Source organism: Barbatula barbatula (assembly GCF_947034865.1).
Source record: "Barbatula barbatula genome assembly, chromosome: 15".
NCBI lineage: Eukaryota > Metazoa > Chordata > Actinopteri > Cypriniformes > Nemacheilidae > Barbatula > Barbatula barbatula.
This window is the reverse complement of record NC_136778.1, coordinates 22,849,639-22,875,886: the sequence shown is the minus strand read 5'-3', so window position 1 is coordinate 22,875,886 and position 26,248 is coordinate 22,849,639. Positions and strand designations below refer to the sequence as shown.

The 26,248-nt window shown below is 40.9% G+C and overlaps 1 protein-coding gene across 8 annotated transcripts in view; it reads right to left on the bottom strand.

The window, feature by feature from the left end:
• Positions 1-25,879, bottom strand: part of l3mbtl3 (L3MBTL histone methyl-lysine binding protein 3) — a 29,719-nt gene extending 3,840 nt beyond the window's left edge. The window contains exons 1-20 of one of the 8 annotated variants that reach the window (XM_079474936.1): positions 25,367-25,599; positions 23,306-23,428; positions 23,037-23,148; positions 22,670-22,820; positions 18,196-18,319; positions 18,020-18,104; positions 17,845-17,939; positions 17,553-17,657; positions 16,895-17,030; positions 16,162-16,253; positions 15,402-15,553; positions 14,347-14,423; positions 11,350-11,435; positions 11,170-11,280; positions 10,427-10,541; positions 8,289-8,391; positions 6,594-6,740; positions 6,277-6,375; positions 4,107-4,198; positions 146-300 (exon numbers count right to left, since the gene is read on the bottom strand). In XM_079474936.1, coding sequence (XP_079331062.1) covers positions 146-300; positions 4,107-4,198; positions 6,277-6,375; positions 6,594-6,740; positions 8,289-8,391; positions 10,427-10,541; positions 11,170-11,280; positions 11,350-11,435; positions 14,347-14,423; positions 15,402-15,553; positions 16,162-16,253; positions 16,895-17,030; positions 17,553-17,657; positions 17,845-17,939; positions 18,020-18,104; positions 18,196-18,319; positions 22,670-22,820; positions 23,037-23,148; positions 23,306-23,428; positions 25,367-25,474 — 2,268 coding nt within the window. In that variant the 5' untranslated portion in view covers positions 25,475-25,599. Of the gene's footprint in view, positions 1-145; positions 304-4,106; positions 4,199-6,276; positions 6,376-6,593; positions 6,741-8,288; positions 8,392-10,426; positions 10,542-11,169; positions 11,281-11,349; positions 11,436-14,346; positions 14,424-15,401; positions 15,554-16,161; positions 16,254-16,894; positions 17,031-17,552; positions 17,658-17,844; positions 17,940-18,019; positions 18,105-18,195; positions 18,320-22,669; positions 22,821-23,036; positions 23,149-23,305; positions 23,429-23,876; positions 24,198-25,366 lie in introns of those variants that run through there. The other 7 variants (XM_079474935.1, XM_079474937.1, XM_079474941.1 and 4 more) reach the window with 7 other exon arrangements.
• Between the last annotated feature and the right edge of the window lie 369 nt (positions 25,880-26,248).

Below are 26,248 nucleotides of genomic sequence, written 5' to 3'. Positions count from 1 at the left end.
TGACTTCATTCTGTGTCTCCTGAATAACCTGCATCAGCTCACATACCACCACAAACTCACTCATGAATTCAACTGAATAAATATATGAAGATGTTTGTTTACACATACAGTCACGTGTGGTCTTTGAGATGAAGAGTGTGTTTACCTCGTCCACGCTCCACGCTGACACTTTACTGGCTGTGATGCCCGCGACTGATGGCAGCAGTTTACTGTGCTGCTCCCAACACTGAGGCATGCTGGGAGATGAGCCCGAACACGGCATAAACACAGACTGATGAAGAGCCTGCTGTAGACTCAACTCTACTGACGGAGAGAGAGACAGAGAGAGAGACAGGTAAACATGCAGTATTCAGTGAAAGTAAACAATACAACACAGATATTCACCCTGAAATGGTTCCCATTAACTTGTCACTTTTATTCCCATGTAAAGTCAACAGAGCTCCGGAGGTCACGTGACCCATTCTCTTTACATGCTGGCAGGCACGGACAGCAGGGAGCGGATATAATATGATTGGCGCCAGCATGAGTGCTCATTTTCAAAAGACATAGACCTGTGCATAGCAAAACCTGATAGATTCAATATAACCGGTGCTTTATATAACCCCGGGGTGCTTTAAACGTGTATCAATAAAGCAGAAATAAGAGATTTCAATAGAGATAACTATTAAAAACACGTCAGATCAAGGAGGCAATCTTTTCCGGTCAATCTGATCCGTCTGATGTTTTCATTAGCCGGATTTCCATCACCCAGGTTTCTTGGCATTTTGAAGTCTCGCATAAGAAACGAGTAACAAAAAAACGTTAATAAGTTGGTTTTTCATTTTTGCGAATAAGGGGAAATGGAAACACGTTTGCCGAATTAATTCCTCCAAAAAGTAATGTAAGTGCATTATGAGACGCCTTTACCTGACGCGCAAGTCGTCAAAGTATTTCTGTAATTGCCTCACGGATGTGTTTCACAAATAGCAGGCATCCAGAAAAGCACCGCATTTATTGAGTTTCGTCTGCTTGTGCAAGTAATTACTATGTAATGATTATATTTAGTGGCTTCTCTTACTCTTCTTAGTCATATTTAGTGCCAGTGTATTAGGAAGTGACGCTTGATTAGTCGGATGGAAACGGTGCATATTCCCAAATGTTTTATGTGACGATTTTGCGCATTTAGCTAAATTCGCAACTTTAAATGCAAACCCAGCTACTAGTTTCCAGTGTGACATGTGAAGCTAAAATAACAAAATAAACATCATGTTCATACGGCACTGAGTGAAAATTATCATCAGAATTCTGTGCTCATCACATGTCATACGAGGACAGTTCACCCTAAATTAACATTCTAAGGTTGTTCCAAACCTGTTTGTCTTTGTTCTGATGAACACAAAAAAATCTTCCACATATATTTCCTTTGTGTTTATTAGAACAAAGAAATTTATAAAGGTTTGGAAAAACATGAGAGTGAGTAAATGAAGACAGAATTTTCATTTGCGGGAGAACTGTCCCTTTAACAAACCGTACGCTCCAAGCAGGACTCAAACCAGCGATTGAATGGTTTCCTAAATATAAAAGACGACTCGACATGTTTAAATTCTCCTAAAATTGTGTCGTTTTCAGGGAAGGGTTTGAGTCATGGCGCTTCCAGATGATATTATAATGTTGAAGAGCGTCACACATCTGGAGAGGAGTGCGAATACTGAGTCTATTTTAGATAAGCATTCATGAAGCGTCAAGCTGTGTGCTGGAGGCCGGACACTGAGATTATACCCTTTACATGCTAATTCACCCTGACAAACAGGAATAGAAGGGTTCAGAAATTTTCATGGTGTCTCAAGCCAAGAACCTGGAGAGATTGGTGAGTACACTACTGAGAAAATGGCTTGGGCTACCAAATGCCTTAGCAAAATAGGTCTGTAGTGAACGGATCTCACGCTTTTCATTTCAAGTCGTGTGGAGGAATATAAGTGCACCAAAGCAAGGTTAGAGATCATGCTCAAAGAATCCTATGATCCCTGTGTAAGAGATGCTGCCGGAACAGTAGCGACAGGGAGGAAATGGAACCCAACAACAGCGGTAGGCGATGCAAAGGCAGCCGTCAGACATAAGGACATCGTGGGCCAAGTTTAACATGGCAGAGGGGGTCTTGGAGAGAGAGCGTCAACCACACCCATATGGCAAAAAGCAACACCAAAGGAACCGCGTCACCTAGTAGTGGAAAAGGTTCGGCGTCAAGAGGAAGCAAGTTGATGCGCCAGAGAGGTCTATCAAGCCAAGCAAGGGCGCTTGATGAGGTAGGAAGGTATTGAACGGAGCAAAATCACTTGGAGTGAGCTGTGGAGTATGGAAACAAACAGGCTAAGTTTTATGATAAGAGCTACATATGATGCGCTGCCCTCAACAAATCTGCATGTTTGGTGTGGACAGGATCCTATGTGCAGCTCCCGCAAACCTCAAATATATTCTTGTGGGTTGTAAGAAGAGCTTGACAGAGGGGAGATACACATGGCGCCACAATCAAGTACTTAAGTGCTTGGCTGCAGCAGCAGAGAACCAGACAGTGGCAGCAAATGCCACCAAACCTCCACCAACCCTTTATTCGGGAGGGTTAAAAAGCACATATCCTCAGATTCAGGCCAGAGTAGAGCCAGGGATTGGGAAATGCAAATTTATTTAAACCACAGACTTACTTTCCCCTTGGAAATTGCAGCGATCAACCTGCGGCCGGACATGGTAGGATCTCCAGTAGGACAGTCCTCATAGTTGAGTTGTACGTACATTGAGAAGAGGCCATTAATGAAGCATTTGAGAGAAAGGATCTCAGGTGTGCCAGTCGTGGCATTCATTTAATAGTAAACACTATTTAGTAAATACTACAGAATTCTATAATTAGAAAATAATATAATAAACTCGTGGCGAGCAGGGCGGGTCGAGAGCCGTGAGGGAAAGGCGCAAGGCCGTGAGTGATAACTAGCGTCAGCTGTGCTGCACCGGTCTCGCATCTCTCACGGAGGAGCTCCGGGAGCATAAAAAGATGAGCGACAGGAGTGTATGACGAGAGATGACCAGGCCTGGACTTCATGTTGTGTTTAATTATGTTTCTATGGCCGGCCGTCGAGTGTGAGGGAGCTGCCGGTATTTTAAGTTCGTTTTATTGTTTGTTTATTTATTTAATGAAAAGCTTGTTTTACGTTTGCCGATCCCGTCTCCGTCCTTCCTCTTATTGAATCTTGATACAACACTATGGTATACAAAATCCTTTAATCAGGCCACCTTCACATGAAGCAAGAGTGGTACCTTTTTTCCTTTTCACGTTGTCAAGTCAAGAAATATCTGACGAAACCGCTACACCGCCTCAAAACGATAGTATTATAAACACCAAATCAGTACGTGACGCTGTAATTCTGCCACAGAGATCAAATGCAATAGACGACTTGGAGCGTGGGCATCATTTTTGCGCGCTGGGGTGATGACATCATCGTTTGAGAAAATATACAGATCGGCTGTACACACGAAAATGCAAGGGTGGCGTTTTCAGATTTCAAATTGCAGTTTCACGCTCCCAAAACACCGGATCCGTGTTGGCAAAACGCAGATACGATAAAAAATCTTCAGGCATGTCCCTGAGTGGATGGGCTGAAAATGTCAGTGATGAATCACAGTGTCCATTGCATATGATGAACATTGTGATGTAATTGTGTGATTGTTCTGTTTGTGAGACAGATGTGATGCATCATCTCTTCTGTGTAAATATCACTGTCTTCGCCATAGCAACAATAACAGCGTCAGCATCCGTTCAAGCTTTTGGTGTCTATTTTTGTGTCACGGCACTGAGAGTCTCCTCATAACATCTCATTGATCTCTCTTCACATACATTAAACCACAAATGTATCCTGTATCCTGAAAGTCACATCAAGTCTGGTGTAATGATTTGAGCAGATAAACACCTGAAGAAAAGCTGAACGATGAGTGTCAAGGAATCAAAGGTAAGAAATATGGTGATGCTGATATTGATGCTTGCGTGTCATATCACTGATGATCATTCAGTCAAACAGGAGTTTTCATTCAGAGGTTCGATGTTGAGAATGATATTTGGGTGCTGAAGTGGAGATTGGTACCTTTGGTTTCAATGACCGTTGACCTCACGCTCTCCCCTTCTTCCTCATGTGATGGCTCTTCAATCTTCCGTACTTTACATGGCCTGCCAACCCTGAAGAAGAACGTCAGACATTATTAAGTTGAGACGCAGCATACTGTTTGTTTACTCTGATGTTTCTGAATTCATCTGTCCCGCTATGCAATAACCTTCATTGCTGACACTGTCTGACAAAGGACCTGGAATAAATGTCCCAAGTACCATTTTCCTCCTTATTTCATTAACACATGACCTTGCCGTTGCTAGCGCAATGCTCTAACCGCTGAGCTACAGGAAACATACACATTACTGTATTAATAAAGCTTATAGACAATTAAAAATTGTGAAATAAATGTATAATGTCATTTATTTAAAGAACACTTATATAAAACACAACATCTTCTTAGTATGGAATATTCCAATCCTGCCAAAATTAAACCTTAATAAATACAAAAACTAATCCATGAGGAAATACAGAAATATAGTTTTCTAAAAATAGACCAATGAATGAAAAAAAGATATTTAACTTATATTTTTTAATTATTTAAACTTATTTATTTATAATTTTTTTGTATTGAGTGTGATCACATGAAACAATAATATAGTATATTGCTGCATTTACTATAGTAAACTACAGCTTTCCTGTGTCTCAGAGGTTAGAGCTTTGTACTTTGTGGTTACAATAGCTGAACTATATTGACCATGGTTCATTTTCACAAGGGAAGGCTGTAGTATCTGGGAATTCTGCTATTGTTTACTACAGTAAATATTATGGTATATAAGCGATAGCAGGGCTAGTCAAGCACCCGTTCATCATTTTAAAGTAATCCAGAATGATTGGCTTGCTCAGGTGTGTTTGATTAAACTCTGTAGGATGCTGACCCATCCAGGACCAAGTTGACTAGCCATGTGTGGTATTACTTCATGAGGCTGCCTTTGAGTAGTGCAAGTCAAATGGGAAAGTAATGACTTCGAGGTGGATGATACTGAAAAACCCACCTTTTTCTCTCTTTGCAGGGAGATTACGGGATGAGAGAAAGGGGAACAGAAAGGGGACTCAAAGTGCACAATGTGACGGCATACAGTTCACTTGACCACCAGCACCAATAACAATACCATGCTTTAAGTGATTTAATACCTGTTACTGTATGAATAGTTACTGTATGAATATACAAAGTATACCTTAGTTTTTTACTATACTAGATTCCCAGATGCTATGTCGGCTTTGAACACTCAAACTCCAGGTCTTGTCTTGGTCTTGACTGCATTTGTAGTCATTCCTGGATTGGTCTCAAGTGGTTTTAGGATTTTATTTCAGGACAGGTCAAGACCAACATCACTAAATTTCAAGCGCATGGCATATACACTGCCCGTCCCAAAAAAAGTCACACACTCTAATATTTCGTTGGACCGCCTTTAGCTTTGATGACGGCACGCATTCGCGGTGGCATCGATTCAATAAACGTCTGCAATATTCAGCATGTCCATTTTTTACACCCGGAGAATTTTGCTCCAAGATCTTGTATCGATGATGGGAGAGTCGGGCCGCTGCGCAAAGTTTTCTCCATGACATCCCAAAGATTCTCAATGGGGATAAAGTCTGGACTGTGGTGGCCGATCCATGTGTCTCATGCTCCCTGAACCACTCTTTCACAATTTGAGCTCGATTCATTCTGACATTTTCATCTTGGAATATGGCGGTGCCATCAGGGAAGACATAACCTGGTCATTCAGTATATTCAGCTGACCTCATTCTTCGGGCACATAACATTGCTGAACCTCGACCGCCGATCCAATGGGAGGCTCTTACCTATTAGTTTACTATTATGACTAATAATAATGATTCATGCAGAACATTTAAATGACATATAGCAATCTTTCAGAAGGACAGCGGCAAGAAATAACAGAAAAAAGGTCTACGGCATGTCCATACGATGATACTAAACCTGTGTGTCCTACTTTAGAATGATGCGCTGATCGATATCTGATGTACTTTATTCAGTATCTGTCATTCATTTATCTGGTATTACATTTATTGTCGGGTATATTGTTGGTCACTGTGTTATTTTGTGTTGCGAGTAAACAGACAGAGAGAGAGAGAGAAAGAAGTGGTGATTCACACAGTCATGTGCTTATGAAGGATTGAATCTAACCTTCGTTTGGTTTCTGAGCCCACGGGTTTCTTTACTGCCGTTTCCATGGCACCAGCGGCGGGTTTCTCCGGGTGAGCCGGGGCACAAGTGAGGGCTTTTCTGCAGGAAGACAGTGATAAATGAAGATGTTTTTAAAGGGCAGAACAACAGGTGTCTGAGAGAGCTCACATGATAACATTTATTCTCATTCATTTACATCTAGTTCCACTAGAATGATTCTCTACATGACTTTAGCTTTTTACACTTGCACTACTTTGATGTCTCATACACATCAATGAGATCAAATTGAATGTGTGTGTGTGTGTGTGAACACTCACTCATTACTGTCAGCAGCAGGAAGGTCAGGGTCCGGTTCAGTTCTGCGGGGGCGACCCGCTCCGGTTCCCGGCATCTCTCCACTCAAGCGATCGGGAAGAACCGAGTCTTTATTAAGATTGATGTCAGAATACGGACATCCCACAGCGCTGAAACATCACAGACATTTAATTACACTCATTTTGTTGTGCTTTATAAGAGGCTTCATATCCAAACATTTACACAAAATTCAGATGTGTTCATGGGATACCCTCCATCTTCACAGCGCTACACAAACAACACACCCATCTGAACTCACACTGAACTACACAAACATTCATAATCATACAGTAAATTCTTTTCATTGAGTGAAATATTCCTCCTAAATCCTCACAGCATCCTTCAAGAGAAAGAGATTGATGTTGTGTCTCCTGCATGCGTCTGATCAGCCCACGTCTGATAATGATAATACATTATTCATAAACACACACACGGCGGTGAATGACGTTTAAAGATGCTCACTGAAACCTCAGAGCAAACACAGCAGCTTACATCTCAGAAAAACACACACAGAAAACATCAGCCGGTGACAGGGTTTAAACTACTGATGCACTGAAAACGTCATTGACATGATGTGTGTCCGGGTTTATGTTTCTCTATAGTCAGAGATCACGTCCGTGTTTTAAAGCCGAACTTTAAACAAACTCTACATATGTGAACTTGACTACTCTTATGCATATAATCATTACAGAATAAGTCTAAAACTTTAATGTTTAGATGACTGGTAAAAGAGCTGAATTAAAAGACTTAGTTTCCAAAATCCCTAATGTGTTGCAATGACCAAGGAAAAATCTTATATTTTGTATTGTTTTAAAATATGTTCTCCCTAATTTTCATGGTTTAAGTGTGTGTAATGAATACAATTAAATTAAAACTATTTCAATACGTTTTTTAAGTCATTTTGGGTTTCGGCCCACAGTTTTCATATGAGTGCATCACTACTTTAAAACTTATAAAAAACATATAAAAACTACAGATGAAATCTCAAGCATCTAGATTACACACTGAACACAGCTCAACCAAACATCTACATCCGGTCATCATTTATTCACCCATGTGCTTGTTACCTGTCTGTGAGTCTTTCTTCAATGAAACACAACAGAAGATATTTGGTGAAATGTCTCAGTGGTTTTGTGTTCATACACTGAAAGTCAATGGTGTTCAGTGTTGTTTGATCAACATTCTTCTAAATATCTTCTGTTGTGTTCTGCAGAAGAAACTCAAACAGGTTTGACACGACATGAGTGAATATTATAAATGATGACAGAATTCTCATTCTTCTCCTGCTTCACAAAACGATTATGATTCTCTGCAGCAGCGGCAGATTCAGCTGATATAAAGAAAAGTCTCACTGTGTACTTTCATAATCTTACAGCTCATTCACCTCATTCAAAGCGACACACAGGCGCATAAACATTAGCATCTTTTCTTCTGTTCTAAAGAGACATTATTTTACTCTTCTATTCTGATATATTCACACCGTTTAAACATCTTTTCATGAGTGTAAGACTGATGCAAACTTTCACCACTGATTCAATATCACTGAGATGATGTTCATGAAACTCAAACACGTCCGATCTACTCCGAGTTGAATGTGCACACGCAGGCACGCACGCACGCACACACACGCACGCACACACACACGCACACACACACACCTGTGATGTCCAGAGTATCGAGCTCCTTTGATGTGTCCCACTCCTCGACAGCCTGGGGTGGGACAACCGCTCTGCTCACACACCTCCAACAGGTCCTGAGAACCTATGAACACACCGTCACAAAGCTATCTGTGAATAGAGCTCACGTTTACATGTGTTCAACATCAGACACACACACTTCATATATGGTTTCATATAACATGATTCACTTCTTGAATGTTGCTATCCATTTGTGTAATACCCAGAAAGTGTAAGTAACGCAACACAATGCAAGACTTTTCACTTGTTTAATTTCTGTGTAGATGTCAACTACACAAACTACACCAGCTGAAATAAAACACACAAGACATCATTTGTAACACTTACAGTCTATATTTCAGTCTAAAAATACAGTCATGACATTTGTAACACACACACACACACACACACACTCTGTTCCAATCTGTTTCCAAGGATACCGAGAGGAAGAAGACGATCAGTAAGAGGAAGTGAAGAAAAGCTCATTGTTCAACAGCAGTTTTCCCAGCATGCTCTGGGGTTCGCAGATGAAAGGAACACTCGCTTATTTCTCGCTCTGCAATAAAACCTCTCGCACACACAATTAACTGAAGGATAATGGCCGTCATTTACCGCCTGTACACAGATCACAGTGCCATTATCTCACATCACTGCATCCTTTCCCATAAGTCACTGCTCTGTTGTTTTCATGTGTGTTGTTGCTAAATGTTTGTTGAAATGCTCTCTCATGTGTAAGCAGTCCTGTTTAAAACGTTTCAAGCTAAACTGACAATAAACTCAAATCTGTTTGTATTGTCTGAATCAGGCCAATTCCTGCGTGATGGACGTGATTTGTTGCGCATGTACTGAACCGTCTCTTTATATTTGACTAAACTTTAGAGTTTAAAGTTTAAGGAAAATGTTTTCTATTTAAAAAAAGGAAATAGACATGCGCTAATGCTGTGACAAAAAAACGACACAGTTTTCATTGACATCTTTGCTGTTAGTATAGCAAACTCGAGGGCTGTGAAGCGATTCATATTTCTAATTGAATTAATAACATGATGTGGCGATATCATTTAAAGACTTTAGAAGACAATACAGAACGTGCTTCAGAGGTTCAGGAGCTAAAACACCAATCACTTAGTTTTTTATGAGCAGAAATATTATTTGTATATAATTATAGACCAAAATAGTTTAATTACCAACATTAAGAAATAGTCATTCAGGTTTAAGACGACATGAGGGTAAGTAAATGTAAATAAATATAAAAATTATGAACAATTTGTTAGTATTATAATTATTTCACTTTTTTATTTGAATACTGTTTAATTCAAGGTTCAAAACTGCCAGTAGGTGGCGGTAAATGTCATTAATTCATTGGATTCTCTGAATTTGTTCGGAAACTATTCATATAGAAACTAAACCACGCGCAACACTTTTCCGGAGGTTTTATAGGTCATATTTTCGTTAAAGATTAAGAAAACAGACAATGCTATAACATATATGGTAATATTCATTTCTTACTTATTTGTTGTGCAACATCAACATGATGTGCACTCGTAGTTTTCTGGACAAAACTAGCTCTGGTATGCTATGTGCTTGTGTGATGGCATAACTAAATAAATAGGAGACAAAAGCTCATTCAGGGTCATCGTTTTTGCACAGGTATCTTTGTTTCTGACAGTATTCTGTATGTTATATCATGCAGTAAGATGTTGCCAGCATCATATTTGTCACCAAACCAACTGTATGAAATGTAAGATGACCTGCTTACCTGCGGCGGGTGCGTTAACATTTATAAATCGCATTCATTTTCCATAACAGCCCGAGTACAAACCTTTGTTAAAACTAGATCATTTCATGGTAAGGTTGACATTTTCAGTATCTTTGTATCAGTTTGTATGTAGAGCTGTGAACAGAACAGTGCCATTAAAATCCTTTCCTATTTCTAAATAAATATTGTTTTTCTCCATCAATATGTATCGTATGTTTTCTGTAAAGCTGCTCAGTTTGAATCTTACCAATGTAATTTCTTTAACCAATACAAATCTGAAGACCAAGATGCATCATTTATCCTGAGTAATAAAATATCATTGTTTTAGGCTCATGATGGTGATGATGGTGATGATGGTACTCACTGACAGGAGGCTGCAGTGGATGTCCAGTTTTAGCGCACCAGCCAGCAGGATGAATGTCTGGACTGTCTGCGTCCATCCAATAATCATAATCCTCTGTCCAGCCATCAAAATGAATCTGAGCAAGAAAAAACGGATCAGTTCACCCCACCAGAAACATGAAAAACATCAAACAAAGAAAAGAAAATTGCCTAAAACGTAAAGGCAATATTTATGCAGATTTGTGTTTGTTATATCTGATGGTGTTTTGTGCTTTTGGGTGCAGGTCTACAGTGACGTGTGTGCCAGCGATGCTGCTAAAGATACCAAACGTCCCGAGACGCTTCCGATGAACAGCTTGACTTCACAGTTTTCACATTCCCTTGAGATGTTCATCTTCATATGGCAACTCACATCTCATGAGACGTTCAGAATGTGAGAGAAACGCTGGCACGATGACGGTTTTATCACAGCTCAGAAGTGAGAATAAAAGAGCAACAGCGTCTGAACGTGACAGCACATCCGATGGTCACTATATACAAGCTGACAGACTGACTCCAGACCAGCTGTTATGATTCACACGGACAGTTCTGACTCTGAATCTCAAATCCTAATGATTATCTGCAGATTCAGAACACACAGGTCACGACTAGCGTGTGCTGAGGATGCTCGTGTCTGTCTTCTTCATATCATTCTGAATGACTGGTTAACAGTTGCTGATGCATCATAGACAACACACACACACATAACTTTCATGTGATTCTCACCCGAAGTCGATGGTCATCTGTGTCCACCACCGATACCACTCGGATGAGAACAGGATTCCTCTGGTCGACTGCCTCCAACTTCATATTCAGCTGAAAAGCGTGATGAGGTCTCTGTGGAGCGAGAGGAACACACGTCAAAACAGTCTCAGGCATCACGAGGTACAGTATGACAACACTCACAGACTTAAAGGCTCGAGCAGGAGCCGGTAATGAGCCCGTCTCTGACAAGTATATCTCCCACGAGAAGATTTTCACATCAGGGTATCCTACAGCACACACACACAAAGAGAGAGAGAGAGACATCATATGAGCTGATGTTGTGTACATCTCAATGTGCTGCTTTAAGGCCTGTCCCAATAATGAAATCATCACCTCATCGCAATTATTTCAGATAACCACAATTATTGGGAATCCTCAGAAAACAAGGGTGATCTTACATCCACTCTCCTTGATATGCACTCACTGTTGCGTTCAAATGGCATTTCTACATCATTAGTTATATCAGCTTTGTGTTGATTTGTTTTATTACTGTAATTTCAGACTTGCTGCATTTACACATCTGACACCATCCACATCTATAGTTTTCTGTAAAGGTCACTCTATAGTCAATATATAACAAAATATAACAAAATTACACAATTTATAAAGGATATATTTTCTTGGTTGAATAAATGAATTATTTGTATTCATGATATTGTCAAAAACTTAAAAAAGACAATTAATTGCCATAATTGCAATTACAGAATAGACAAATAATCGCAGTAAAGGCAATTTATATAAATAGAAAATTTATCTTCATAACCGTGATTATTTAATAGACAATTAATTGCCATAACCGCAATTATAAAATGGACAATTCAGCGTCATAATCACATTTATTTAATAGACAATTAATAGCCAAAATTGCAATTACAGAATAGATAAATAAACGCCATAACCGCAATTATTAAATTCAATTTCAATTCAATTTTATTTATATAGCGCTTTTCACAATTTGCATTGTTCCAAAGCAGCTTTAAAAAAAAAAACAAGAAAGGGTAAAACACACTACATGGTGTTTTATATAATAAATCCAATTATTCTAGTAAATAATATCTAATGTCAGCATCTCCTGGTGGTTTATTTAGCATATTTTGCATGAAGTGAATGCTTGTGTCTTTAATCTAGATTTAAATTGTGCGAGTGTGTCTGATCCTGGAATAATATCAGGAAGTCTATTCCAGAGTTTAGGTGCTACGTATGAGAAAGCTCGACCCCCTTTGGTGGATTTAGTTATTCTAGGTGTTATCAGGAGTCGTGCGTTTTGAGATCTTAGAGAGTTTGGTTTCTTGATTAGAGGCTTAATGACGGCCATCTTAAAGGGACCTGGGACATGGCCTAGATTAATTGACGAGTTGATAATGTTATAAATGGGCTCAATTGCAACAGGTAGTAACTCTTTTAATAATTTAGTTGGTATGGGGTCTAATAAGCAAGTTGTAGGTTTAGATGTTGCAATAACTTTAATTAAATCTTCCTGTTTCATAGGTGAAAAACGCTGGAGCCTTTGTTTTGGAGCGATGGTTGGTGCTAATTCATAGGACAGATTTGGAGGTTGAGTTTTTGCTATTTTGTCGCGAATGTTTTCGATTTTCCCTGTAAAAAATGTCATGAAATCATTGCTACCGAGGTGCGGTGGAATAGCCAGGTCAGGTGGTGTCTGTTTATTTGTTAATTTAGCGACTGTGCTAAATAGAAACCTTGGATTGTTTTTGTTGGTTTCTATGAGGTTATGAAGGTGCTCAGCCTTTGCTGCTTTTAGTGCCTTTTTATAACAATTTGCACTCTCTTTCCACGCCATTTTAAAGACTTCTAATTGAGATTTTATCCATTTGCGCTCTAGTTTGCGTGTTTCTCTTTTAAGGGCGCGAGTGGTGCTATTGTACCATGGTGTTAATCTTTTTTGACTTCGTAGGTGCAACAGCTTCTAATGTATTAGAGAAAATAGTGCCCAATTTCCTGGTCGTGACATCGAGCGATTCTTTATTTATTGGTATGGTTATTAAAGGAGTCAGATCTGGCAAGATCTTTGTGAAACTATCTTTAGTAGCGGAGGTGATTGTTCTACCCTGTCGATAACGAGATTCCAGACGTGCGCAAAGTACCCGTTATAAGATAGTGATCGGTGACATCGTCGCTTTGAGGCATAATATCTACATTGGTTAGATCGGCTCCGTGAGATATAATCAGGTCTAGTGTATGATTCAATCGATGAGTGGGTCCTTTAATGTGTCGTATTACCCCAAAAGATTGTAGTAGTTCTGTAAACGCCAGTGCTAATGCATCGTTAGCGCTATCTACGTGGATATTAAAATCTCAGACAATTAGTATTTTATCAATGTTAACCAATAGATCCGATAGGAAGTCCGCAAACTCTTTCAGAAAATCAGTATAGGGACCAGGGGGTCTATACACCGTAGCCAATGTAAAAGAAAGCAAAGGTTTTTACTTTTGTTAGGAATAATTATGTTCAACGCAAGCACTTCAAATGATTTAAATTTATGCTCTGTTCTCTGAGATACAGTAAGAAAGTTTCTAAATATTGTAGCGACGCCGCCAAAATGGAAAAAAATCGTTGTAAGCGCTATTATTAAATAGACAATTAAGCGTCATAATCGCAATTATTTAATAGACAATTAATCGTCATAAGCACAATTATTTAATGGCAATTAACTGTCAGCCAAATTTCATAATCATGAGAGCCCTAACTGCTTTTCAGATGATGTTCACATTCATTTTGTTCTTTTTATGCCTGTTTATGTTTCTTCTACAGTATAATAAAACTGCAATTCATAACTTTTGCCTCTCTGTCACCATCTCTGTTTAAACTGCAGGTGACTTTACACATACTTCTCTTCAAGTCCTGATGTCAAATCAGACTGACAACTCAACTTATAAGTCCTTATTAAAGATATGATCATTTCTCTGTCTTTTCCTTATGTGTGTGTTTGGCGAGGTTGGATGTGTAGAACAGATGTGAGTTTTCATTGTTTGAAAGAAATCATTCAGAGCTGATATCGCACGTTTGTACTTACATCCGAGCTTTATAGAGTGAGATTCTTTCTGAGGCGACTGACGGCATAACAAATCACATTTAAACGGGAGTTCTGGAGAAACGGAGGAGGAAATGAATTTCACCTGGAGGAGTCGTGAGGGTCCTGTCATTCTCCTCACACCATCCGATTGGATGAATATACGGACTGGTGGCATCACACCTGCACAAATCAAGAAACACACACGAACACACAGTCAATGGCACGTGATTCATTCACACAGACACATAATATAATGATTTACAGGAGACAACAGCGTTTACAGCGCTTCATTATTCAATCAGAATATGGATGTAGGAAACTTCAATTGATGAAAAAAAGATGAAACTGGAGAAGATGTTCAGATGAACGGTCATTTCAGAGGAGTGTTTGTGTTGTGTACGGTCCTCTGTGAACGCCGTGGCTCGTGATTCATTCATCAGATGATAAAAGCACAGAGAATACAATGAGAACATTGTTGAAACTGAGTCATTCCCAGTAAACACTTCCAGTGACATTCTTCATGAGTTAACCACGTGAACAACAGGTCTAGATCCTCTCCCGTCATCTTCGGTCTGAACATGAGCGACCGCTGGTTGTTCCATCACAGCGAGCCACCAAATCGCTTGCAAAAACCTTTACTCATTCGATTGCAGCAACCTTCACAACCTTCAAAAACACATCAAAACATACCTGTTCCGTATTTACTTGACTGAGCAATAACTGTCTTGTGTCAAAAGAAGGTGTTCATTCTGTCCTTTGCTCACTGCAGCTTTAATCCTCTAGCAGCATGGCTTTGGAAACTAACGCTTCTGTTTAGCATGTTGACTAAATGTTCATATGCTCTCCTACTTGTAAGTTGCTTTGGATAAAAGTGTGTGCCAAATGAACAGATGTAAACTAACAATGAACAATACATCTAAAGCATTCACATACCAATCCTAGTAACCTTCATTTTAACATTTCCTAACATATTTAATATCACAGGTTGCATTTGTTAACATTACTGACATTAAAATTCGTTGTTGTTTTACTAATGTTTACAAATACACCTTCACTGTAAAATGTCACCAATTAGATAATTGAAATTTCATTCCAATGTATAGGATATATTATTACATATAATAATTATTATTAGCACTCAGTACTGTTTAATATTACCAGTAGTCATAAGTTTCATCCCAGTTGTCCAAGTGCACCAGGAATCTGCTGTCCACCATGTCAGTAACCGTGGCAACACAGATGAATGATGGATTCTTCTTGTCGATGGCCTCCAACTTCATACCGACTCTAAAGCCGGATGGCGTCACCGTCTGCAGAATAACACATGTGAATACATGATCGTATCCAAAAACCAGTAACTACTGAGATTTAATCTAAATATTAAAGTCCCAGTGAAATTTTAAACGACAGTGTCTACTTTTTCATGAAATGTTGCAGTGTTTATTGTAAACAGTTTATCAATGTGGTTCATTCTCTTTTTAAAATCAGCATGTCCTCATAATCGTCAGTTAAAATCTGAAAATGCTAAATTATGTTAGACGGCTTGGGCGGAGCATCCAATAACTCCTCCCCTTCAACTGTCAGTTCCATTTCAAAAGCTAATAGTTGTTATAATACATCCAATCAAATGGTGGAGAAAGACGAAAGCCACGTCCATGATTTTTCTCTTTCAAAATTCCATTTCACTTGGAAATTCGTTACTTTAATCCTCAACACATAGTGTATGATTACATTTCCTCATGAATGACTTCTGATGTTATTCTGTATGATTCACTAGTGTTAGTGATTCCAGAGAAAAAGGATTTACTACTGACTGTTTTGTGTCAGTCTGTGACGGTACTGAAGTGAACTGTGCTATGGTCTGTAGTGATTCAGTGATGTGCAACAGCTCCACCCAGAGGACACGAGAGGAACTCACCATATTCTGATTCTGAAATAGAGCTTTGGGTGCCGTCTGGATTTTATTGACTTTAATGTAAGATGACCAGCTAAACTCCTCGTCCGTCATCCCTACAAACACAGACAAAAGAGACAATATTGAAAAAACAAATCACATTCTGTTCTGACCTAAATATAAAGACAGAGAAAGTCACTAGAGATGAAGCGTCTCATTTATGTGCCCGTTCTTAAAAATGATGATGATGAAGGTTTTCAATCAGATATCCTGGACACTCCATTTCTTTGGGTTTTCTAAGTAATCAACTCATATATTTGTTCTATCTAAAATTCAATGTCTTCTAAAATTAACAAAACAAAACGCATACAACTGATATAAATGTTTTTAAAATGCCATTCACTTAAGCATATTTTGTATATCTATTGGTTGCACCACGTGATAGGTGGTCATTATACGTCATTGATCCATAAATGTCTTTGTCCTGTTGAACACAAAAGAAGATATTTTGAAGAATGTAGGACAGCAAACTTTTTTCCTGCTGTGGTAGTCAATGGGGTCTCTGTGCTCAAGCAAACAAAGACATTTAAACATGTTTGAAACAACAAGAGAGTGAGTCATTCAAGACAGAATTGAGATCTTTGCGTGAACTGTTCCTTTAAACACTGAACATCTGGGGCACGTTCAAGCTCAAAGGGACAGTACTCTGAAACACACACTAGGATCTATACTCAAAATACTCCGGAGGGTCTCTTGCCTTTAGGTGGATGTAACTTGTGTCCGGTTTTCTCACACCATCCCACTGGGTGAATGTCTGGAGAGTTACAGTTTACCCAGAAGTCATAGCAGTCTGAATACTTATCAAAGTGCAGTCTGATTCGATGTCCTGAGACCTGTAAAGAATCACACGTCAACTCTTCTGATTTATTCTAGAACATTCTCATACAGGTCACAGTTCATTACGATGTCCGTTTGTGAACGATTGATATGTGACAGCATGCGTCAAGTTTACTGATTCTGTGACCCTGCCTGTACATGTTATAGTCACTGTTCATACTGTGGGCTGCTTCCCCCGGTGGACAGGAGTGGTATTGTACCCTTCGACTAAATCTAACATTTTGACATACTGTAGCTTAACACAAAACTAATTTACTTCCATATTTAAATAGTTCAATGATGACAAATAGAATATATGTTTGATTGTATTACATTCACCAGAACCACATGTGAAACTGCTGTAGGTTAGTGAACTGTATGTTATAGCAGTTATAACTATAGTAAACTGATCATGTTTTTGTGGGGTCTTAACCCTGTGAAGATGCATTCATACCGAATTACAACCAACCAGATGATCTATTTATTCAACATTTCATTTTTAGATGAATTGGATTGATTTGATGTCAAGTGTTACATACCTCAGCGACGGAGAGAACGCAGTACATGGACGGATGTTCAGGGTCAATCCCCTCCAACCTCATGCCCACCCTAAAGCCATTCTTACACTGCGGTAAAGCCTGATACTGCGCACACACACACACGATTCATATCATTATTATCATGACTGAGAGTAAAATAAATGAATCATGTGGGAACTGTGAATATGATGACGTTATGCTGAATCGCTGTGATTTGTTTAATGTGTACTCTGATTGGTCAACAAAAGTGTTTTCTGTGTATGTGTGTTAACGTGTTGTGATGTGATGTCACCTCTTTAAAGAGTTTGGTGGGGGCCGCGATGGCTCTCTCCTGCTCCAGGTATGAAGCCCAACACCAAACCTTCTTCTTACCTCCGTACGGAACCGCTGCATTATGGGAAACATTGAGAGGTGTCAGAGGTCACGTGACTCTCACCTGCGCACGTGTTTGTGTGTGTGACGCTCACTGTATCTGAGCAGAGCTGCGTCTCCTCTGCGTTTCCTGCGACCTCTCGCAGCTCCGCGCGCCGGCCGCCTGCTTTCTTTCTCCTCCTGTGACAAACACACACGTCACACCACCATCAGAGTAAACACAGACAATCTTTATATTGGTTTGTGTTAAAACATTAGAAAGAAAACTAACATAATCGTCATCGTCTTCCTCAGCAGCCTCCACTGAGCTCTCCACATCTTCAGACGCCGCCGGGCGAGGACGCTTTCTTCCAGACATCTCTCCATTTGCTCTGGATGTTTCTCTCTTCAGCTCTCTGTGAGCAGAGAATAAGATTTATCTCTGATAATGCTCAAATATACTCATGTGAAACTATAACAACTTCATATAATTACCAGAGATTTTGCAACTCATTACTATTCATGATATCTGAAAATATATAAGTGTCACACTACACACTCTTTGAAGGAACACTTGGGACTCTGGTCTCTCTTTTAACACAATGATTAGACACTTTTTAATTGAAGATATTCTTTCTGTCCAGAACCCAAACAGTACAGGGTGAGTTACATGCTAAAAATTATTTGAAGATGAAAGGAGTGTTTTCAGTGACAGCGACACACTGACTGCACTGAATGTGCGACACTGCCCTTCACGGACAGAAGTGTGCAGCATCACTCAGAATTGTGTAGAAATTAGCTGCACGCTGCAGTATTACACAGATTTGTGCAGTACCGTGTTGTATCATGCAGTATTGGACAGTTTTGAACAGTGAATTGCAGTGTTGTGCAGTAGTGCCTAGTATTGTATAGTAATGTAGACTACAGCATTATCATTCAGTATGACACAGTATTGTACAGTATGATGCGGTATTGTGCAATATTGTACAGTGCTGTGTAGCATTATACAGTGGTGCAGTATTTTGCAGTGTTGTGCAGTATCACATAATGTAATGTACAACATTGTGCAGTAGACAACACCATTGTACAGTATGATACAGGGCTGTACAGTATTAAGCAGTTTTAAAATATTGTACAGTATCACCAAATATTGCGTCATAATGTATGGCATTATGATAAGAGCAACATACAGTATTACATGGTATCGTTCGGTACGGTATGCCTATCATACAGTGTTACATGGTATCGTGCGGTGTGATGCGGTACGGTATGCCTATCATACAGTATGACACGGTATCGTGCGGTATGATGCGGTATGGTATGCCTATCATACAGTATTACATGGTATCGTGCGGTATGATGCGGTACGGTATGCCTATCATACAGTGTGTCACGGTATCGTGCGGTATGATGCGGTGCGGTATGCCTATCATACAGTATTACACGGTATCGTGCGGTATGATGCGGTACGGTATGCCTATCATACAGTATTACACGGTATCGTGCGGTATGATGCGGTGCGGTATGCCTATCATACAGTATTACACGGTATCGTGCGGTATGATGCGGTGCGGTATGCCTATCATACAGTATTACACGGTTTCGTGCTGTATGATGCGGTGCGGTATGCCTATCATACAGTGTGTCACGGTATCGTGCTGTGTGAGGCGGTACGGTATGCCTATCATACAGTGTGTCGCGGTATCGTGCGGTATGATGCTGTGCGGTATTCCAATCATACAGTGTTACATGGTATCGTGCGGTGTGATGCGGTACGGTAGGCCTATCATACAGTGTGTCACGGTATCGTGCGGTATGATGCGGTGCGGTATGCCTATCATACAGTATTACACGGTATCGTGCGGTATGATGCGGTACGGTATGCCTATCATACAGTATTACACGGTATCGTGCGGTATGATGCGGTGCGGTATGCCTATCATACAGTATTACACGGTATCGTGCTGTATGATGCGGTGCGGTATGCCTATCATACAGTATTACACTGTATCGTGCTGTATGATGCGGTACGGTATGCCTATCATACAGTGTGTCACGGTATCGTGCTGTGTGAGGCGGTACGGTATGCCTATCGTACAGTGTTACACGGTATCGTGCGGTATGATGCTGTGCGGTATTCCAATCATACAGTGTTACATGGTATCGTGCGGTGTGATGCGGTACGGTAGGCCTATCATACAGTATGACACTGTATCGTGCGGTATGATGCGGTACGGTATGCCTATCATACAGTGTGTCACGGTATCGTGCTGTGTGAGGCGGTACGGTATGCCTATCATACAGTATTACATGGTATCGTGCTGTATGATGCGGTGCGGTATGCCTATCATACAGTATTACACGGTATCGTGCGGTATGATGCGGTGCGGTATGCCTATCATACAGTATTACATGGTATCGTGCGGTATGATGCGGTGCGGTATGCCTATCATACAGTATGACACGGTATCTTGCGGTATGATGCGGTACGGTATGCCTATCATACAGTATTACACAGTATCGTGCTGTGTGAGGCGGTACGGTATGCCTATCATACAGTATTACACGGTATCGTGCGGTATGATGCGGTGCGGTATGCCTATCATACAGTATTACATGGTATCGTGCTGTATGATACGGTGCGGTATGCCTATCATACAGTATTACACAGTATCGTGCTGTGTGAGGCGGTACGGTATGCCTATCATACAGTATTACACGGTATCGTGCGGTATGATGCGGTGCGGTATGCCTATCATACAGTATTACATGGTATCGTGCTGTATGATACGGTGCGGTATGCCTATCATACAGTGTTACATGGTATCGTGCGGTATGATGCGGTGCGGTATGCCTATCATACAGTATGACACGGTATCTTGCGGTATGATGCGGTACGGTATGCCTATCATACAGTGTTACATGGTATCGTGCGGTATGATGCGGTGCGGTATGCCTATCATACAGTATGACACGGTATCTTGCGGTATGATGCGGTACGGTATGCCTACCATACAGTGTTACATGGTATCGTGCGGTATGATGCGGTACGGTATGCCTATCATACAGTATGACACGGTATCGTGCGGTATGATACGGTGCGGTATGCCTATCATACAGTGTTACATGGTATCGTGCGGTATGATGCGGTGCGGTATGCCTATCATACAGTATGACACGGTATCTTGCGGTATGATGCGGTACGGTATGCCTACCATACAGTGTTACATGGTATCGTGCGGTATGATGCGGTGCGGTATGCCTATCATACAGTATGACACGGTATCGTGCTGTATGATGCGGTACGGTATGCCTATCATACAGTATTACACGGTATCGTGCTGTGTGAGGCGGTACGGTATGCCTATCATACAGTATTACACGGTATCGTGCTGTATGATGCGGTACGGTATGCCTATCATACAGTGTTACGCGGTATGATGCGGTATGATGCGGTGCGGTATGCCTATCATACAGTATGACACGGTATCGTGCGGTGTGATGCGGTACGGTATGCCTACCATACAGTGTTACATGGTATCGTGCGGTATGATGCGGTACGGTATGCCTATCATACAGTATGACACTGTATCGTGCTGTATGATGCGGTACGGTATGCCTATCATACAGTATGACACTGTATCGTGCTGTATGATGCGGTACGGTATGCCTATCATACAGTATTACACGGTATCGTGCGGTGTGATGCGGTACGGTATGCCTATCATACAGTATGACACTGTATCGTGCGGTATGATGCGGTACGGTATGCCTATCATACAGTATGACACTGTATCGTGCGGTATGATGCGGTGCGGTATGCCTATCATACAGTATTACACGGTATCGTGCTGTATGATGCGGTGCGGTATGCCTATCATACAGTATTACACGGTATCGTGCGGTATGATGCGGTACGGTATGCCTATCATACAGTATGACATGGTATCGTGCGGTATGATGCGGTGCGGTATGCCTATCATACAGTATGACACTGTATCGTGCGGTATGATGCGGAACGGTATGCCTATCATACAGTATGACATGGTATCGTGCGGTATGATGCGGTACGGTATGCCTATCATACAGTATTACACGGTATCGTGCGGTGTGATGCGGTACGGTATGCCTATCATACAGTATGACACTGTATCGTGCGGTATGATGCGGTGCGGTATGCCTATCATACAGTATTACACGGTATCGTGCGGTATGATGCTGTGCGGTATGCCTATCATACAGTATTACACTGTATCGTGCTGTATGATGCGGTGCGGTATGCCTATCATACAGTATTACACGGTATCGTGCGGTATGATGCTGTGCGGTATGCCTATCATACAGTATTACACGGTATCGTGCGGTATGATGCGGTGCGGTATGCCTATCATACAGTATTACACGGTATCGTGCGGTACGGTATGCCTATCGTACAGTATGGCACGGTATCGTGCGGTATGATGCGGTGCGGTATGCCTATCATACAGTATTACACGGTATCGTGCTGTATGATGCGGTACGGTATGCCTACCATACAGTATTGCACGGTATCGTGCGGTATGATGCGGTACGGTATGCCTATCATGCAGTGTTACGCGGTATCGTGCGGTATGATGCGGTACGGTATGCCTATCCCAGTATTGTGCCATATTGTACAGCACCGTGCAGTGTTGTGCAGTATCACATAATAATGCAATAGTATCATGTGGTGTGGTGTATTATGATTCAGTACCATACAGTATGATCCAGTTTTGTTCAGTACTCACTCCTGCTGTGTTTGCTGCAGACAGCGCTCACTGCAGTGAAGACGGTCAGACAGGAAGTCCACCACAGAGCCCTTCCTGTTACAGCGGACACACACCAGGCCTCTCTGGGCCCAGGACGACTCGTCCTTTGAGACGGACCCCTCAGGAAGAGCTGCGAATCAGAAAGACTTATGTTACACCATAAACAAACATACAACATGACAATGTCATTTCATTTTAAAGTGCAACCCTGATTTATCAACTCTTACTGTGCACAAGCTTTTCTAAGGTACATCTTTACACCCAATGGAAGTGTCATTCAGTTTCTACGGTGAAGTGTCGGTTCATGAATGTAAAGCTAACATGAGATTATTGGGATGTGTTTTACCCTCTTGTGCAGTGGGAACGGTCCATGTGGTGGTGGCGTGAGCTCTTCTGCCCCTCTCCTCATCCATCTCATCTGTTGTGACCTCCAGAACGCCAAACTCATTCACCCGGAACTGACCAACACAAATAACACACACACACACACATGATCTGCACTGATACACAACCGACATTCACACACACCACAGACTTTACACATTGTCAATATTTCCTTTAGACTGAATCACAGCTTTGTGTTTGTATACTAAAAGGCGGGACTTATTTCCCAACCTTGAGTTCGCTACCAGGCAGTGTTCCCACCCCGTCCGTCCATTCCATCGCCCCGTACACGTCAAACTCTGGAGCGGTCGCACTTGGGCCTGATGCCTCCATCACACTCGCCGCACAACTAATCTGAAACACCGTATTAAACCCCACACATTTACATCTGTTAACACCTCTGTGTGCGTATGTTCCTCTACATCAATGTGTCCAAAAGAACTATCTATCTATCTATCTATCTATCTATCCATCTCTCTCTCTCTCTCTCTCTCTCTCTCTCTCTCTCTATCTATCTATCTCATTCCAAATCTATTAGTTCATATATTCTGCTACAAAATCTCCTCCACAGACATTTACAAACTTTGTTTTTGTTGTGTAGTTTGTTTTTCTGTTTAATGACACAAATGTGTCCATGTTTCCCGCGTGCACAGCTTTATTCTCTATACAGCATCATTATTTAAAACAACATCCAGAAACGTAACTCAAATCATCTTTGTTTTTGTATGTATACTAGTTACAAAACCTAATATCTATAATGTGTTTTTTTTAATCAACCCAAAATGAAAAGAAAACTGTTTACCTGACATGACATAATACATGGATGTGCCCCAAATCAATTTATGCTAAATGTAGTTTAGTTCGTTCACCCGGTTGGTTTTGTCGCGATAAATCAAAAAGTAAATAATATTAGACATCAACCTGACCTGTGCTTGCTTTTGTGCGATATAGCCTAAAACACAAATGACGCTCTTATTTCTTTCAGAAATAATGCGACACTTCGACGTCTATAACGCAATATTTCACGCATAAAACGAACGTGACGTGCAGAAGCACGAGGCCTGCAGGCTGTGTGTCATTCACCGAGCGCTGTCGGCAGAGGGCGCTGACGTCACTCGATCTCATTCACTGCGCTGCAAACTTTCAGCTTCTAATCAACAATGAAATCATCACAATATTGTCATTTATTATGACGTTTAATAACGGATCGCACGTTGGGTTTCACGTTGACATAATCCTGCATTAAATACTGAATTGAGAGTTTATATTTGTCTCGCGTCTGCCTCCGTGTTCATTTTAGCCGCTGTTGCTATTTGTGTTTATCTTATATTATTTTCTAGTTGATCTGCTGAACGATGACCAACAATCACCTCTCAAGTGAAGATAACTTTAGTATTTAAACTGTTATACGTCAACGCATATATGATGTTTTTAAACATCAGTTTTATATTTATAGGCGTCGATGATGATCAAATAAACAACCTTGAATTCACACCACGTATGATACACGCATCGGGGTTTATATAGGAATATATCGTTCACGTTTTCGCTGATGTTTGACATTTAAAGAGTTTATAATGAATGAGGTGAAATGAATCAGCTCGACTGCTATTGTTCATTAAATATCCGCGACGGTGAAATGTGATCACAGATGTCAGAGAACGCAGTGTGAAGCATTAAAGTCCGATCTAATATCAAACATCAGACTTTTCTTTAATGTGTTTTAAAGGCAGTTTCTCAAGATGGCGGAGGAGGAATTATATTCTCTATATAATTCAAAGACACAGGCCTGATAATAAGTGCTCGTCATAATAAGTGATAAATCAGACAGAGTCGAGTGAATGATGGATCAGATCGCGGCAGTGAGATCAGATCGAGAGATGTTTTGTTTCGCACGGTCAGTTCCTGTCGTTTCCTACATACAGAAGCGAATGCATTATTATACAAAAGCTCGTGGAAATAGAAACGTGCTTTATTGCTGCCGTCACACGCACGCGTGCACTTTAAGCCGTTTTATCGCTTGCGTGTATTTGCCGTGTCATTAATGCGCGTTATTCTTTATTTCATATACTCTCTTTGCCCCTCTCTCCCCTTCTCTCTCTCTCTCTCTCTCTCTCTTCCTGCTGTTATTGATGACACGTCCAGGCGTTTTCTACTTTATATCTAACTTTCGTTATTATTAAACCCCTCGCGAAAGTCTAACGCGTCGCGTAGCGGCGTATTATAAAGCATAAAACGCGTCACGGACAGTTTACTCTGCGCTGCGATTGTTTTAAATTGTCTGTTTCTTACCCAAATTCTCCCACGAGTACTGAGAAATTGGCCAGGCGGACTGCAGTGCGCATGCGCGAAGCCGTCGCGCTTCATCATGACAATAACGAAAGTTTTGCGCTGAAACATTCGCACGAACGCTCACGATAACGCGCGTTTGTCTCGTGCACGCGTTCACTGACCCGTCAGGCTCCTGTCGAAGGCGTTTGAGGAGAGACCGCACGACACGCGTCCAGCGCTGTCCTGTCCTGTCCGGTGACTAAAAATAAGAGCCTGCGTGTAGTCGAGGCTCAATCTGATGCTCGTTCATTCATTACTGTAGTCCTGTAGGCGATCAGCGAACTACTCACAACAACACACGACAAGGAGGTTTTTTAGATTGAACTAAACTGTAAAAACACGTCATTCCTGTGGTTTTAAATGCACCAGCCTATTCATGTAAAAGTAAATGTGTGGATCTTTGAATAAAGCCTTTGAATTCTATCGTCAGTCTTCAGATCATCGTTTTTTAGCGTTATTGTACAGATCAAAGCTGATTTATTTAAGAAGATCAATTATCATGTTATGTGGAACTGGTGATGCAACATATTCATGAAGGAGATTTTTTCTTTGTGTAACAGGTCTGTGTCGTAACATGTTGAAAAATACTTTTACACAGTGTTGCAGTGATTATTATAAATGATTTATCCGTGCACACCATTCTTTTTTAATTCATTTGCACTTGAAATCTTGAAACAAAATCGTGAAGTTCCTCCCCCTCGACAACAACTCGTCACCGCATGATGTCAGCAACACAAAAGAGGTGGGACTATGCTCACTGTCCAATGACCAGGCATCTTTAGCCCTGCCCTCCAGGCCCAACTTACGACAAACCAATCAGAAAGGGCAAAATAAAGCCCCGCC